General features: G+C 45.3%; 1 protein-coding gene across 2 annotated transcripts in view; it reads right to left on the bottom strand.

The window, feature by feature from the left end:
• Window positions 1-9,972, bottom strand: part of IQGAP2 (IQ motif containing GTPase activating protein 2) — a 375,241-nt gene extending 365,269 nt beyond the window's left edge. Inside the window, exon 1 of one of the 2 annotated variants that reach the window (XM_073623999.1) lies at window positions 9,730-9,972. In XM_073623999.1, coding sequence (XP_073480100.1) covers window positions 9,730-9,775 — 46 coding nt within the window. In that variant the 5' untranslated portion in view covers window positions 9,776-9,972. The remainder of the gene's footprint in view (window positions 1-9,729) is intronic. The other variant, XM_073624006.1, reaches the window with a different exon arrangement.
• Window positions 9,973-15,505: the final 5,533 nt, after the last annotated feature.

Raw genomic sequence — 15,505 nt, forward strand, 5'->3', positions numbered from 1 at the left:
GTTTTCACATTTTAGAAAAGGAAGCCTCAGATTGTGCAGAAATTTTAAAAGGGTGCCATAACTGAAAAATGGTTGAAAAACACTGTGATAGACCAATATATAGGCAAAATCTGTATGAAGGGAACAGACGTTTGCTCAAGTCACCCCTACATCTCACATGTGTCAAATCAATAGCTTTTTTAGCAGATCGAAGCCCAAATGGCTGAGCAGAGGAGCTTTGATCAATGCTCTGACATTCCGGCACTGTGTACAGAGTATAAAAGGGGGCACACACAATACAACTATGGCTCTTAAAATGATACTGATACTAAAGATAAAAACATTTATCTTAATACATTAAATAAAAACGGGAGCTATTCCTGCGCTACCAAATTGGAAAAAATGTAGTAGTCGTACAAGATACAATCACTTTTGAATCAACATATATGTATTATTGTTTATATTTATATTAATCACCTGTTGGATCAATATATATGCAACCAATTTTAGTTACTACACCCATTCATGCGTACTTATCACTCCAACTCATGCGATTTTTTTTTTTTTTTTTTTTTTTTTTACGTACGTTTATATACTCTATTTTATCGAGGCCTCTTGCCCTACGACCAGTAGGAATTATTAACAATACCAATAAGCATAGACCCTCTGGGTAGCGCAGCACCCCCCCCCTCTTTTTATATCTTAATACATTCCACGCATTAAGGTGAAAAACATTTTCTATTTCTCTGTACCCCCCCACTTCCCTGCATAAAGGGATTAGAGGGGAGAAAAGATCCAGTAATATGCACGGCTGAATCTCCTCTCCCATCTCTTCCTCTTCACACAACCCTCGAGCAGGAGCCATTGGCCCCTTTTGCTCTTAATCAAATCCAGGGGGTGGGAAAGTCCCGCTGTGCAAGTCTATGGAGCGTGGCTCCATAGACACACAGCTCGGGAGCACGCGAACACTGTGTGCCTCCATAGCGGCTTCCTATGGGGACACACGAAGAGCGGGAGGAGCCAGGATGGCCGCCGGGGGAACCCGAGAAGAGGAGAATCAGGGCCACTCTGTGAAATACCACTGAACAGAGCAGGTGAGCATAACATTTTTTATTTATAATAAAATAACAAACATTTACTTTAGTAACACTTTAACTAGGCCTTCCACAGTGATCTGCATGGTAAACACGAGGCATACGCTGCCAACTCGTAGGTTATTAAAGTCTATGTAAGCTCTGAATCGATTTTTCAGTATGTTTGGCATCATCATATGACACCATTTACAGTCTTCTCAAGCAACAGATTTTTGTAAATTTGTTGCAAAGTTTCTTACGTGGAGATCTTCCCTATAACAGCATTTCCTGTCGCAGCCTGACAACTCTAATGCCCCGTACACACGATCGGATTTTCCAACAACAAATCGGCGGATTTTTGTTCGAAGGTTGTTGGCTCCAACTTGTCTTGCAAACACACGGTCACACAAATGTTGGCCAACAATTACGAAGGTGGGAACGTGGCGACGTACGACGAGCCAAGAAAAAGGAAGCTCAATAGCCAGTGCGGCTCCTTCTGCTTGATTCCAAGCATGTGTGAACTTTTGTGCATCGGACTTGTGTACACACGATCGGACTTTCCGAAAACAAGTTTTGTTGGCGGAAAATTTGAGAACCTGCTAGCCAACATTTGTTGGTGGAAAGTCCGACAACAAATGTTCAATGGAGCGTACACACGGTCAGACTTTCAGTCAACAAGCTCACATCCAACATTTGTTGTTGGAATATCCGATCGTGTGTATGGGGCATAAGCCGCTGCCCTGCAATTAGCAGCAGTGTTGTCATTCTGTCCTAAGAGGTCCTTCAGGTAGTCATTGTACTGCCTATCAGATAAGCTACCGAATGGACAACTGAAGGACCTCACAGAGAAGGTGGAAAACACTGCTAATTGTAAAGCAGTGGCATGGAGCTGTCAGCCTGCAACAGGAAAAACAGTTAGCAGGATCTCTGGGTAAGGAACTTAGGGACAGATTCACTAAAATATTTGCTTATGGCAAAGCCATTGCATTCCCCGCCGGTAGAACACAGTGATTATGGTTAGCGGCATGAATAGCCACTAGCAATAATCGCATGTAAAACACATGGTTTGAATCTCGGCCTGTCCCTGCTGAACCGGCCAAGATTCAAACTGTCTATGGCCAGCTTAAAGTGGAGCTCTACCCAAAAGTGGAAGTTCCGCTTTAAGGACTCCTCACCCCCTGACATGCCACATTTAGCATGTCTTTTTTTGGGGGGGGGGGCCTAGTTTTGACAGGTACCCAGCTCCCACTCGGGCCGCCTAGGCAACTCAAACGGAAGTTCTCCTCTCCCCCTCCCCCCTGCAATCTTCTGGGACACATCACAGGTCCCAGTAAATTGCCCGGCCATTGAGGCGGCGCAGCGCGACTCACGCATGCACAGTGCGCACCCAGCTGTGAAGCTGTCACAGCCGGGTGCCCACACTTGTAATGTCGGGGAGAGGCGAAGGAGAGAAGTGAGGGTTCGGGCGGCCGCATCGCTGAACCGTGGGACAGGCGAGTGTGTTTAGTAAAAGCCAGCAGGTACACTTTTTGTAGCTCTTGACTTTTAATAAACACAAAAATGACTGGAACTCCACTTTAAAAAGGTATACTGTAACGAGTGAGACACAATGCCAACACACTGAAAAATAGAAGGGGATTACGTACACTTTAATGGGTTGACTATGTAATTCAAAGCAAGTATTAAAGCAACAGATCCCCACTAGCTGCCCCCTGTAAAAGCAAAAGTTGTATTCGTAGCAGTCCAGGGGGGCGCGTGAATTCTTCTGTCTCTGGTAGAGCTGTGGTGCCTCCTGACAGCCCATACATCACTTCTGTGTTCTGTAATGGGGGGGGGCAGTAATACCCAACAATCAAAAAATTGCAACAGGCTCGATTTCTGCAAATGGCTTTATATGTGAAAAAGACTTACAACAGCTACTATCCAGTGCACAGAGAGATTTCCTTCACTTCCTGTCCTGCTAATAAACAGTGATGGGAACTGTCAAACAGCAACACAGAACCCCTGTCAGACTTTTATGTCTATCGGCTGCAGATTTCCCCATTGTAAAACCATGATCCATGGGACAGAGAGTAATGCCCAGTACACACGATGAGAAAAAAATCGGATGAAAAATATCATCTGATAATCGGATCGTTAGTACTCAGCTTTTCGAGAACCGATCAGGACAGTTCATGCAAAATTATCCAAAAGGGACAAACATGAAAATATTGCTTGTAGGATACCGGAACAATTTTTGTGTAATTTGTATGGTGTATACTAAAAAATACTATTTTTTTCATCTGTATTGTATAAATGCTTGGACACATCACTCCCGAAGTTGTATTCTGATGTATGAGAATTTCTGTAACTTTGTTAACCTATTGGTGTTCGATATGAGAGTAGCATGCAAAAAAACAAAACAAAAAGGGTCGATCATTTATCCAATATTCTTATCGTGTGTACGAGGCCAAAGAAAAATCTCTCGAAGTGAGCCCCAGATATTAGTAAAATCTGAAATGTGAACAGGAGTTTCAATCTTTCCCACTCTATCCAAAACTAGAAGGAAAAAAAAAAAAAAAAAAAAAAAAAAAAAAAAAAAAAAAAAAAAAAAGGGAGGAGATTTGTCTTGACATACAATTTAACAATCCGGTGACAAGGCAGGGTTTATAGAACAGAAGAGATATTATAAAATCTCCCCCTTTCCTGTCAGAGGTAATGTGAATTGAGACGCGCATGCGCTACTCAGACCACATTTACGGCAAGCTCCGTGTGCCGCTGCGATGTGACTCCTGAACGTGGGAATGATGTCACCGTGGCCAGGCCATTCAGGTGACGAGCTTACAAAACGAAGTGCCGGGGGGGGGGGGGGGGGGAGCCATGACAGCGATGGAGGGCTCTGTTTGCAGGCAAGTCTGTCTTTACGTATGGTACTAGGATGCAGTGCAGGGGGCCCATTTTTTAGCATCTTTATGGTGACTTTACTACAGATTTAAGGGCCTGTGCACACCAGGGGGGATCCAGTAGCATTGTATGCATTGGTGCACTGCAATGTCTTTCATTGTGAATGGCACCCCAACACAACGCATGGTGTTGTGTGTTGAACTGCCAAAAAATACGACCTTCCGCCCAGATTGTCACGTGTTGGAGGTGCATTTCAGCCACTCATTTTGCATATAGGCCGTTACATAGATTAATACACAAAGCACTCCAAGATTTACCCTTTTCATGCTGGTTCCTCCTGGCCCCTTAAGAGAGTTATGACGCCTGAAGGTGGGGCTTAAGAGCACGTGACCGCCGTGATTGGCTGTCACATGATACAAAAAACTCCTGATCGCGAGCAGCGATTAGGAGCTTTCGTTAGGCGCTTGTAATGGTGTTGGGAGCACCGCACTCGCTCTCAGCACAGCTGTTTGGACTGCAATTCACACAAATACGCGGCCCCTTCGGCGCCAAGGACCAGGCGCTGACAGGCTCTATATTTGCGTGTGGTCGGCGCCAAAGGGTTAAGTAACAATAAGAATACCTCTTGTATTTAGACAATATTTGTTCCCTCTGAGCTCAGCTGAACAATATATAGTGAGGTTATCGGTGTATACATACAATGTAAGTCATTTGCATATTATCTTCTATCTAAGCCCTATAGAATGGGGGAACTCTGGTCAAGGTAGATCCACAGACAGCAGCGCCCAGCAAGATCCTTCTGATCTGAGTGATTGTGTTTGGACAAGGTAGTCAAACTGTACTCTGTCATTCCAATCTCTGACACAGCTGATAAGACTTTTTACTAATGACTGTGTCAGCATGGCAGGAGCCTTCCCCTCCTCCGCCAATGGACACACAGCGACCGGAACACGGCCTCCGCTAAAACGCCACACCTTATGTAATCTTCATTCCTCATTGAGGCCAAAAGAATTCCAACACGGCATAAAAACTACTAAAGGAACTATACAGGCGATATTGTGGAAAGTCAGGATTCTGACCTTTATGGATCAATGATTGTGAATAAGCCTTGTCAGCCCAATACACTATATTCCCTGGGAAAAGGACAAACTTTGAACGGGAGAAATGCAAGTAGGATTCTGCATCACCTTAACCACTTATCTACTGGGCACTCTCACCCCCTTCCTGCCCAGGCCATTTTTCAGCTTTCAGCGCTGGTCACACTTTGAATGACAATTGTGCGGTCATGCTACACTGTAACCATGTGAAATTTTTATCATTTTCTTGATACAAATGGAGCTTTCTTTTGGTGGTATTTAATCACTGCTGGGATTTTTATTTTGGAAAAAAATAAGACCGAAAATGTTGAAAAAAAAAAAAAAAAAAAAAAAAGTTTTACTTTCTGTCAGTAAATTTTGTAAATAAGTAATTTTCTCCTTCACTGGATGTGCGCTGATGAGGCAGCACAGATGGGCACTAACAGGCTGCACTGATGGGCATTGATAGGTGGCACTGACAGGCACTGATGGGCATCACTGAAAGCCAGCACTGACTGGCATCACTAATGGGCACTGATTTCTGGCTGTGGTGGGCACAGATTGTTAGCACCGATTGCTGGCACTGGTGGGTATGGGTTGCTGGCGCTCTAATGTAATCAGGGCAACGATCATCAGTGCCCTGATTACATCTCTTACTGTCCCCTGCGAGGAAATGTCGCTGATCGGCTCTCCTCGCCACACACACTGTCAGCGTGAGATGATGAGAGCCGATTACTGGCACTTCCATGTTTACATGTGATTGGACACAGCCGATCACGCGATTAAAGAGCCGCGTCAGCTTGCACTGTGTCCTAGCAACGCGGTGCAGGCATGCAGGAGCTGCCGCTCGGGTGCGCCGTCATTTGACGTCCACCCAGAACGAGAGCCGCACCGTCCCACCAACATTTGACGGTGCTCCATGCAGGCAGCCTATGGAAGTGAATGCAGACACAGCCACATGTCCTAATTTGACAGGCGTGCAGGAGTGGGTTCGGGGCTCCAATGCGCCTGCGTTTGGTGCTATGCGCCCGCTCCTGTGCGCCTGTCAAATTAGTACACGTGACTGCGTCTGTACAGCCTTGTGTCTGCATTCACTTTCATAGGCTGCCTGCATGCAGCTACGGGGGGTTCCAGGTACAAAAAATCAATGCCTCATTCATGCAGTACAGGTGCCAGCGCTTGTGTGAACTGGGCTTTTAACGCAGAGAAAATTGATTTGAGAAGTATAAGGCTCCATTCACACTAGTGCAATCTCAGATGTGATTTGAGTCGCATAGATTTGCATGTCAATAGACATCACATTGTTTTTTTAAAAGGTGCTCATTCACATTAATGGAACTCAGCACAGAGCAATTATAGAAAAGGTTCCTGTACTACTTTAGTGTGATTCCAGCTCAATTTTGGCCCCACAGAATATGCAAACGACATCCAAAATGCAACCAAGTCGCACTAGATAATCACACTGACAATCAGATCCAAGAACCTAGCCTAAAACAAACTTTATAATTCTCATACTTCCCAGAATGCTTTCTTCTGGTCATAAATGTATAAGCGTTTACATGCATTCAGTGTATCTAAGATCCCATTTAGATGGGGGGTACAGGTATGAATCTGCAATTCTTGCCAGTAAAGAAACGACCTCCATGTATACCAGGGATATGCAATTAGCGGACCTCCAGCTGTTGCAAAACTACAAGTCCCATCATGCCTCTGCCTCTGGGTGTCATGCTTGTGGCTGTCAGAGTCTTGCTATGCCTCATGGGACTTGTAGTTCTACAACAGCTGGAGGTCCGTCAATTGCATATCCCTGATGTATACGCTGTGTGCAAACAGCTGCAGCCAGATGAATACCCCGTGCAAATGAATGGCTGCCGCTGCCACCGTTTGCCTGTAACCACTCATAGAATTAGGGGCTGTGACCAGCCCAGGACATGGATGGTTTACATCCAGGGATGAAGGTTCTGGATGCAGGTAAATCGTTTGTATGTGGCCATAGCACAATGTTACATTTAGCTGTATCTGTATGCTGCACTCCAGCCACCTGTCTGAATGAGCCCTATTCTGCAAAGATTTCTATTTTCTCTTAACACAGGTTTTTTTATTCAATCAAACAAAAACCTTCCCGTGTATACCCAGCTTCTGTCTGTTTGACCGAAGTCAATCTATCAATGGACTTCCGTTCAACAAGGATGGCCACACACTAATCCAAATTCGTCCGGTCCCTGCAGAACCGCCTGAATTTCTATCTATCTATGATGGCCAGCGTTCAGCAGGAACCCTCAGCATGGAGCCCTCTCCATTCAACTGCTTCTGTCAGATGGTCTTTCTGGAAAACCAGCAACGAGCACATACAGCCAATGGGCTACAGTGCTGATCGGTGTATTCTGGCAGGAGGAGAACCCCCCACTGTCAGAATAAAGACACTGCAGGGAGGATCCCTCCATCCACCTAGAATGTATGGATGGGGAAATTGGTTCAGTTTTCTTCATTCAGTCATGTATGGGGAGCTTAGTGTCCAAACTAACATGGCATGAAGGACAAGTTACAGAACAACGTCAGGCTTTTGGTGCAAAAGTAATGTAAGGAGTAAGGTGTGAAAAGCAGAACTTGTACAGGTTGGTACACACACACACACACACACACACACTTTAAGCCCAAGCTGAAAATCGGCCAAAAAACAGTTGTCTTGGCAATTACCGGACGACTTTTGGACCGTGTGTACAACTCCTTGACCAGCTTCAGGTCAATCAAGCATGCTTTTCCAGCATCTGATGATAGGCAACAACAGCCAATGACTGAGCGTTGGTCACTGTATTCTGGCAGTGGGGGCAGTGAGGACAGTGGGGGCAGTGAGGACAGTGGGGGCAGTGAGGACAGTGAGGACAGTGGGGGCAGTGGGGGCAGTGAGGACAGTGAGGGCAGTGGGGGCAGTGGGGGCAGTGGGGGCAGTGAGGACAGTGGGGGCAGTCCCCCCTGTCAGAACACAATGGCTTAGTGGGAAGATCGCTGCACTAACATTGCATGTGTAAGTATAGGGATCTACATGTTGGTTTTCATGCCATCAAAAAAAAAAAAAAAAAAATTTAAATAAAATAAACCATGTCCTGTGTGTACCCAGGATTAGGGCAAAGCAATAGACTGGTTTAATGTAGAACTTCACAGCAGCACTGCCAAAAAAAATGCCCCGTACTTCCAAGTATAAAAGGAGCATGCAACCCGCTCCATGCTGTCATAGGGAGTCCATAGCCCAGTATAAAGCCAGCCATAGACCGTGCGAATCTTGGCCGGTTCAGCACAGTCCATCCGAAAGTCCAACCATCAATCAACTTGGGTACAACCAGCCTGTCGGATTTTACATGCGATTATTGGTTGGACGCAGGAAAGGAAAATCGCTCCATCTATGGCCGGCTTAAAAAAGTCAACTCTAGAGGCTCATTCCAAACAGGAATTTGCTTCTCTCCCATTGGCTGAAGTGACATGGGAATGATAGGAAGGTAAATCCTGCACACATGCCACAAGGTGAAGGTACATTATAGGTTCCTCTCCCCCGCAGACACTGTTGCATTTAAAAATTGGCATTCTGTGAATGAAAAACCAACCAGTCCTGTGTGCCACCGCAGACAGGCTTGTCATTTCAATAGACTGCGAGTGCCAAGATCAGAGCCCTTGTAGTCCATTCCAATATCCTGCAGCTTCCAAACAGAAAAGAGGAGGAGGTGTCTGCAGGAGCCTGACATTGCACCTGTGATCTGCTGATTGTGAGTGCAATGATCTGCCGGCTCCTGGTAGAACAACAAAATAATAAACTTACATTTAAATTAATTGTTTTTTCCCCCAAAAGGTGAAGAGATCCTTTAAAGTGAAGCTGTTGCCTTACCCTGCGTGTGTAACGGTTGCCTTGAGAGCGATGCTTCCACACCGGTCAAATGTATCTCTAAGCCCTGGTTCACAGTGATGCGATTTGGCATGTAAAATCACAGGCTATTGTCCGCAATGGAACTGTCCCAATCGGTGCGACACCACACTGATTCCCAAAAGTAGTTTCTGTACTAATTTTAGCGATTTCAGGTGCAATTTCAATAGACATCTGTGCAGGAAACCGCACAGATGTCTCTGAAATCATCGGACTGACATGCGGCAATGAAATTGTGCAAGTTCACCTGAACTCACACGATTTCAATCCCCAGCAGTGTGAACCTGGGCTCAATTTGATTGTACAATCTGCTTTATATTTACCAAAAGTACATATGATGACACACCTAAACAATTCATTCAGTTTCCATTATATCAGAGGGATATATATATTTATTTATTTATTACACACACACTACATAGTTGCTGGTAAAGAAGATTGTACAATGTATGGTCAGCTTTAGATCCAGGTGCTGCCTGATAGGATGCAAACCGAATGAATTGTTTAGGTTTGGTTGTACAATCAGATGGCACAGTGTATGGCCAGCTTTAAAGTTTAAAATGATGCAGCAGCCCTAGCACAGTCATTACTAGAGATGACACAACTACAAAGTCTTCCAGTCCTGACTTCACACATCCACCAAACCACATGGCTGGAAACTACCGACCAACTTCACCGATCCCTCCGGACAACGTGCTGCACCAATCAGAACAAGCCTGCACTCTGCGATCTACAGGTGGGAGCGATGAGATCGGGCTGTCCCCAGACACACACACACCTCTCCGATCACATAGGTGGTACTCACAGCCATATCTGGGTCGTAGCAGGGGGGAGACATCCTCATGGTGCATCCTGGTGCAGCTCCAACACCTTCAACTTGTCCCCGGATGATGGCGATGTTCAGTCCAGAGATCACAGTCCCCCGATCAGTGCCCGATCAATCCCCGATCAATCCCCGGCACTCCGAGCCTCCGCTCCTGCCTGTTGCTCTCAGTGTGTACAATGTCAGTGTGTGCGATCTCCTTCCCTCCTCCTCCTTCTTCTCTCCGGTGCTGCTGCCTGCACCCTCCCCCTCCTCCTTCTCTACATTTTACTAACCTATCAGCGCCACCTACCTGGAGAAGGTTGTCACCAGAGGAGGACATGAGGACCTCACTCTGATCTGATGGGTCCTGGAGGAGTTCTTCTTCTTCTTCTTCTCTAAATAAATCACATTTGTAGTTTAGAGCAGAGCTGCAGCCAAAAAGAAGAAGCTTACAATAAATGAGTTCTGAATTCTAGGTATGGATATGTTTACATTGCACTTACATTGCTCCAGCTTACACGTTCCATACCTATAGGATTCTCAATGAATGAAAACCTTTCTCCGATTGGAAGAGGTGGAGGGACAAGCAGTGGCTTCAAGATCTCCACCTTATCCAACCAGAAAATGAATTGTATCATTGAGAAGTATGTATGTAGCTCTGGCAGATTTATGATCTATCATCTGATAGGTAAATTTAGTGAATTGCTTGTTATAGGAAGTTAGATTTGCCTCTGTTCCAGCTTGGCTGACGTTGCGTGTGGTTCCACATTGTGCCGGTGGGTGTCGTTGTCACCATCGGCGGGTGTTGGAAAAGAAACGCGTTGAAGCGGATGAGTGTTCCTCTGTCCCGGAGACAACTCGGTGTAGGTGGTCCTCCGAGTTGCATTCTGGGAGAGGGTATTTATGGGACAGACGCCATGTTTAGGGACTCGTTTTCAGCCACCTGCTGGCCCTCCTGGCCGACAGGTATGTGTTAGAGTACCACCTCGTGGTCCTCCGTTCTGGAAGGCCCGCTTCGCTGTGGCGCTTGGGTGGGCCCAGAAGCCTGTCCATGGTCCTGAGCTGTCTATCCTGAGTGAAGAAGCTGGACAACCGAGGAGATCCCAGGGGAGGACCCGTCATGGAAGGATCATGCAGAGTGCTGGTCTGGAGAGGGGCCTGGTGACTCAGTTGGAGGACGTATCCTAAAGTGATCCTACCACATAGTACTGCCGGGTTGGCTTAAAGGTCCAAGTACTGTGTCTGACATTCATCGCAAACCAATACATCCTGTGGCAGAGGATCGTACGGGTTTATTTCAAGCAAGTCTGTGGCAGAGACTTTTGTTCGTGCTACGTGCTGGCTGCTAGACAAGTGAGAGAGGTCTATCCAGGCGAGTAAATATCGTGTCCCACAAAAAGGGGCATGCATTCAATTACAGTATTCAACCTTAAAGGATGTTCTAAAGAAACCCAAAGAAAGGTATTTGAGCTTCCCTGCAGTTTTCCGCCTGCCTCTTTCCTGCTACTTCCTTCGTTACTTGGTTCAATAAAGCATTGAAAACGTACTCAAGTGTTGGTGCTTATATCGTCCAGAGGTAAACTCAATGGAACCCTTAGACCCGGTGCCGGTGAAACAGAGGTATCGAGAGTGAAGGTAACAGCCCGCTTAAACCAGCAGCTCCACCAAGAGTTAGTGTCTACACGTGGGGGCGTCGTCCGGAATTTGTTGACCATCAATTCTCGCAACCGAGAGAGGTGTTTTACCGGGAGTTTACGGTGAGAGCTGGACTTTTTTCAGGAAGAGAAGAGGTTAAAATTTGCAAGACTTTATTTCTGAATGCGTAGGCGGCGGGCGCCAGTAAAAGCCCGGGAGCTACGTGATCAGAAGAACAAGTGGGAGGACCCTACCCTACTTGATACCGCGTGGGACGCGTGTATGTGTTTGGCGCCAGAGAAGAAGAGAGGCCTCATGATCATGCTGAGAAGATCAGAGTGTGGCCATGTCTTTTTCAGCGATGCAGCCAATTATGGGACCAAGAATGTTCCCTGCAAGCACTGTGTCGAGTGTTGTACTGACCAGAACCCCGCTTACGGACACTGGTGTTCGTCTGAAGCCGCAGGGGAGGTTTGTTCTGTATACCTCAGGAGATATTGAGGGACTGGGCATGATCTGTCACCGATGTGAAGGAATGGCCGTACATCTCCGTCCATTTGGCCGATGCCTGCAATGTGGAGAGTATTTGTTTGTGGTGGAGCAACCTACCATGTCGCCCTGTGCTTATCGAATGGATTGGGCAACAGGTATCGCCACAGTAGAAGCTGCTACTACTACGGAGAGAGAACGGCAGGCCACCACTTTGCCTGTTGTTGCCAAGAATGTTCTGGAGAGAGACACTGTTGTTGCCGTCTCACCAGCGGACATTGCTTTGAATTCTGTGTCCACCACGCCTGCCTCTGTTGTACCTGTCCAGAGGAAGGTGGAATATGTGAAGGCTTCCCGCGGCCGTGGCCGAGGCCTACCCCAGAGACTACCCGAACCGGATCCAACAAAGTCCACATCAGGAACGGGTAAGCAGCTGATGGGGAATGTATCTGGGACTGTAAATAAGTATCTGCCAGCAGAAGAACTGGGAGATTCGGAAATAGAATCCTTGTCGGATCTTTCCGGTGATGATGACCTATTTGAGACTATATCACAAGAGATGTCGCCTCTGCTATGACTTTCCCTGAATGGACAGCCCTGAGTTCCGGCGAAGACCTCACCCTGTGTGGAGCCATACAGCACTGTAAATGAGACATTGTCAAAAGTTGTTAGTTCACTTCAGACACCGGCTGGGTCTATGGTGAGCAAATCATTGGATTTGTGTGTGTCTCCTGGTATGGGGAAAAATAGATCCTTGCCCAAACTTGCACGTTTGCAGAGAATGTTGAGCAAGCATGTAGCTACGGAATATGGCTTGGAGTTCCCATATGTCCCTCAGGATATAATGCAAGTGATTGAAGTTTAACCGGGAACTTTGGTACAGTGAAGCTGTTTGGGTCTATTTGTCTGTGCCTAAGCCTTTCCGAAAGACTGGATGTTCTTTTAAAATGGATGAACGTTTTAGTGGATGTTTTATGCACTGGAACTTCGGTCGGCACATCTATGCTGACAAAGTCGTTATCTGCAGGCCCGGAAAAGAGGACATATAGGTATATTTCATTACCACAGTAGATAAACTGGGAAAGACACTGACCTTGCCAGATCCCCGCTTTTATTGGTGATTATGGACAAAAGAACTTTGGAGTTAGTTAGTTAGTTAGCGTAAGTATAAAGAGATCTTCGTGGTCAAGATCTGGATATTCATCTCAGTGTTTCAAATCCAAGGACTTCTTTTTGCTAGCCGGATTTCTTTCATTTGAAAAAAATGTTATACAGGGATGGACTCCTAAAGATTATTTTGATATAGATTATGGGAAGAGAGTCTCATTTTTAAAGCTGAAGTTGTATAGGATATATGTGTGTTAATATGCTTTCCTTTTCAGGAATCATTTGATCCTCTATCAAGCTGTTAGGATTTTCAGCTAGATAGACAGTGAGGTTATGTACAGTCATAGGATGGTTTTGTTTACGGACGTGAACATATTGTTTTATAGATGTTAATCTTATAATGTCTTTCCACTGTCTTTCCTTCTTCTTTATCTAATCCAAGTTTTAAGCTCAAATACCTACTCCCAGGCTTGGGAGTTATTATCATTATTTTTGGACAGACGTTGGGGACAACGTCTATTGTAGTGGGGGGAGTATGTAGCGCTGGTAGATTTGTGATCTACCATCTGATAGGTAAATTTAGTGAATTGCTTGTTATAGGAAGTTAGATTTGCCTCTGTTCCAGCTTGGCTGACGTTGCGTGTGGTTACACATTGTGCCGGTGGGTGCTGGCAGCACTCATGTGTCTATTTCCCAAAGACAACCTCTGGATATAACGCTGAGCACGTGCACTCAACTTCTTTGGTCGACCATGGTGAGGCCTGTTCTGAGTGGAACCTGTCCTTTTAAACCGCTGTATGGTCTTGGCCACCATGCTGCAGCTCAGTTTCAGGGACTTGGCAATCTTCTAACAGCCTAGGCCATCTTTATGTAGAGCAACAATTTTTTTTTCAGATCCTCAGAGAGTTCTTTGCCATAAAGTGCCATGTTGAACTTCCATAACACCAAATTTAACACACCTGCTCCCCATTCACACCTGAGACCTTGTAACACTAACGAGTCACATGACACCAGGGAGGGAAAATGGCTAAATGAGCCCAATTTGGACATTTTTACTTAGGGGTGTACTCACTTTTGTTGCCAGCGGTTTAGACATTAATGGCTGTGTGTTTAATTATTTTGAGGGGACAGCAAATTTACACTGTTATACAAGCTGTACACTCACTACTTTACATTGTAGCAAAGTGTCATTTTATCAGTGTTGTCACATGAAAAGATATAATAAAATATTTACAAAAATGTGAGGGGTGTACTCACTTTTGTGAGATACTGTATGTTTTAACGATTTACATTATTCAGACAAGGTCACAAGAATGTTGATTTTGTTTCCACTTCTTGACAACTTTCTCCAGCATGACTGGCTCTATCCCTGGTGATGTGCATCCAGTGTACTCCCCACATGTAACAACTCTTTGTAATTTAAATCTCCTTAAAATAAAGAATTTATAAGAAAAAAAATAATACCTTGTCTGTGTTCAGGCGCTTCCTTTACTGAGTAACAACGCTTTGTTTTTGCCTCCAAATTGCTCTCCTGCGTTGTCATCTTGTCACATGTACTACCAAAGAAAGATTATAAAAGGCCTTTGTACAGACATGTAATTGACTGCAAAGTGGCTGCAGGGGATCAGTAGTGCTCAGATGCAACAATAAATGAAAAAAGTGAAAGGACATTTTTTTTTCTAGTGGACCTCATCCTTCCATTATCCTGGCAACCTTTCTGATGCGGTAGGGACCGCCATCACAGTAGGTGAACTGAAAAGCTACATCAAGGTGGCATAGACAGGCAGATCCCCTCTCTTAATGGCAGATCAGCCAATTACCTCTTTTTAAATTAGGTAACTTTGTGCTTAACAAACTACAAAGGATAAACAGGTATATTTATCTGGGATATAATGTCACTACATTGTTGTCCATGACAGTTGTGATGACTGACAGTATTGGCCCAGTGTGGAGTGTCACAAATGTCCCGTAGTACTGGTGTAAGTTGAGAAAAGCAACAAATTAAATATTAAACTGTGATGGTGCCCCTTGTTTATTTATTTACTAATATGCTGCTCATGTTGCATTAATCGTAGGTGAATTAGACTTTATCGGCACACAGAAATTTTTTTATTTTATTTTTAGTATACACTATAGCAGGGATATACAATTAGCGGACCTCCAGCTGTTGCAAAACTACAAGTCCCATCATGCCTCTGACTCTGGGTGTCATGCTTGTGGCTGTCAGAATCTTGCTATGCCTCATGGGACTTGTAGTTCTGCAACATCTGGAGGTCCGCTAATTGCATATCCCTGCACTATAGGATAACAGACCTGGGACATCTTTGGGGGCTCCAAAGAGAATAGTAATGCGGCTTACATAGTGCCCCCTCACCCTCCTGTCAAGCCCTGTTCTGGACCACATTCCTCTCTGAATAATGTGTCTGGGTTTCAGGGGGTCTGAAACCTGGACACATGATTCAAAACTCGGACTGTCTGGGTGAATCCCAGACAGGTGGCAACCCCAACTTCATTGCTGCCTGAACTGCAATAAAAGCACTGTTAC

Source organism: Aquarana catesbeiana, linkage group LG01 (assembly GCF_042186555.1).
Source record: "Aquarana catesbeiana isolate 2022-GZ linkage group LG01, ASM4218655v1, whole genome shotgun sequence".
Classification (NCBI taxonomy): domain Eukaryota; kingdom Metazoa; phylum Chordata; class Amphibia; order Anura; family Ranidae; genus Aquarana; species Aquarana catesbeiana.